Below are 998 nucleotides of genomic sequence, written 5' to 3'. Positions count from 1 at the left end.
TTTCAGCAGCCCACACTGCACTTCAGCGGTATCATCAGGTAGAATATGGAATACCCATACCTCGGTACCATCGGCGATTGTTAATGCCTCGCCAGCCTCTTTAACGCCAATAGAACCGTAGAAGCCATGCTCCTCAGCGAGCTTACCCATTGTCTGTATGGCACATCTAGCAGTGGAGCAGACCTCGAGGGCGATATCAGACAATTCACCCACCCAGAACAAGGCGCCGCTACCGTTCGGGCCGTCTCCCTTCGGAACAGAACTCAAACGTCCACTGCAGCTGCTCTCACCCATCGATAAACCGGCTTCATTCATAACACCATAAGCGGCATCCCAATACCCGTAAGTCGTCCCTTCCGGCATGTCAATGTAACCGATAGGTACACTCGGCTTTTGGTCGGGAGAGGTGGGAGCATAACTCGGGGCTCGAGAGGCATCAACAATTCTCGGGTAGTTTTGAAACTGTTTGTAGACAGCCCTCTTCTCACCAGGTCCATAAGTCTTCGGAGGAACATAAACCATTCGGAAGTCGAGAGGACTTCCATCAGCGCTTGTCGCAGCAATGCACCCACCATCAGCGGTAGCGGCACAATCAACAGCAGTAGCTGTACAGTGATCATGATCTAGACGATCACGAGGTGCAGACAGGACGGCTCTACTCAAGCCAACCGAGGCCAAGAGGACCAAGACGAATGAAAGCATTCCTACACAATCAATGAAAAAACTGATTGAAGAGCATTGAAGATCTCATTTGACGATGACTGAATGAAAGCCCCTGGTATCCTCGAGGCTAGCCGTGGTTACGATACGGCAAGCTTTGCGCCGGGGGACAGAGGACGACGCCCATTCAGAATCGTGAATGTGCCCTTAACAAGAGTGGATATTTCATTGTGATAAGGGGCGCAATTCCTAATACCAGTACAACAGAGATTGTAATCCGAGTCATTCGATGGTCCTTCGTGTCAACGCAAAACCCTATCCTGTACAATAGCATCAGT

The 998-nt window shown here is 50.5% G+C and overlaps 1 protein-coding gene across 1 annotated transcript; it reads right to left on the bottom strand.

The window, feature by feature from the left end:
- Positions 1–60: 60 nt before the first annotated feature.
- Pmar_PMAR019758 (hypothetical protein) lies at positions 61–702 on the bottom strand (the record flags this gene model as incomplete). The annotated part of the gene is made up of 1 exon (XM_002777716.1): positions 61–702. A coding segment is annotated over one exon (642 nt), but the record flags the coding sequence as incomplete, so codon positions are not given.
- Between the last annotated feature and the right edge of the window lie 296 nt (positions 703–998).

Source organism: Perkinsus marinus, assembly GCF_000006405.1.
Source record: "Perkinsus marinus ATCC 50983 genomic scaffold scf_1104296951078, whole genome shotgun sequence".
NCBI lineage: Eukaryota > Perkinsozoa > Perkinsida > Perkinsidae > Perkinsus > Perkinsus marinus.
The sequence above is the reverse complement of the archived record's forward strand: the minus strand, read 5'-3'. Positions and strand labels throughout refer to the sequence as shown.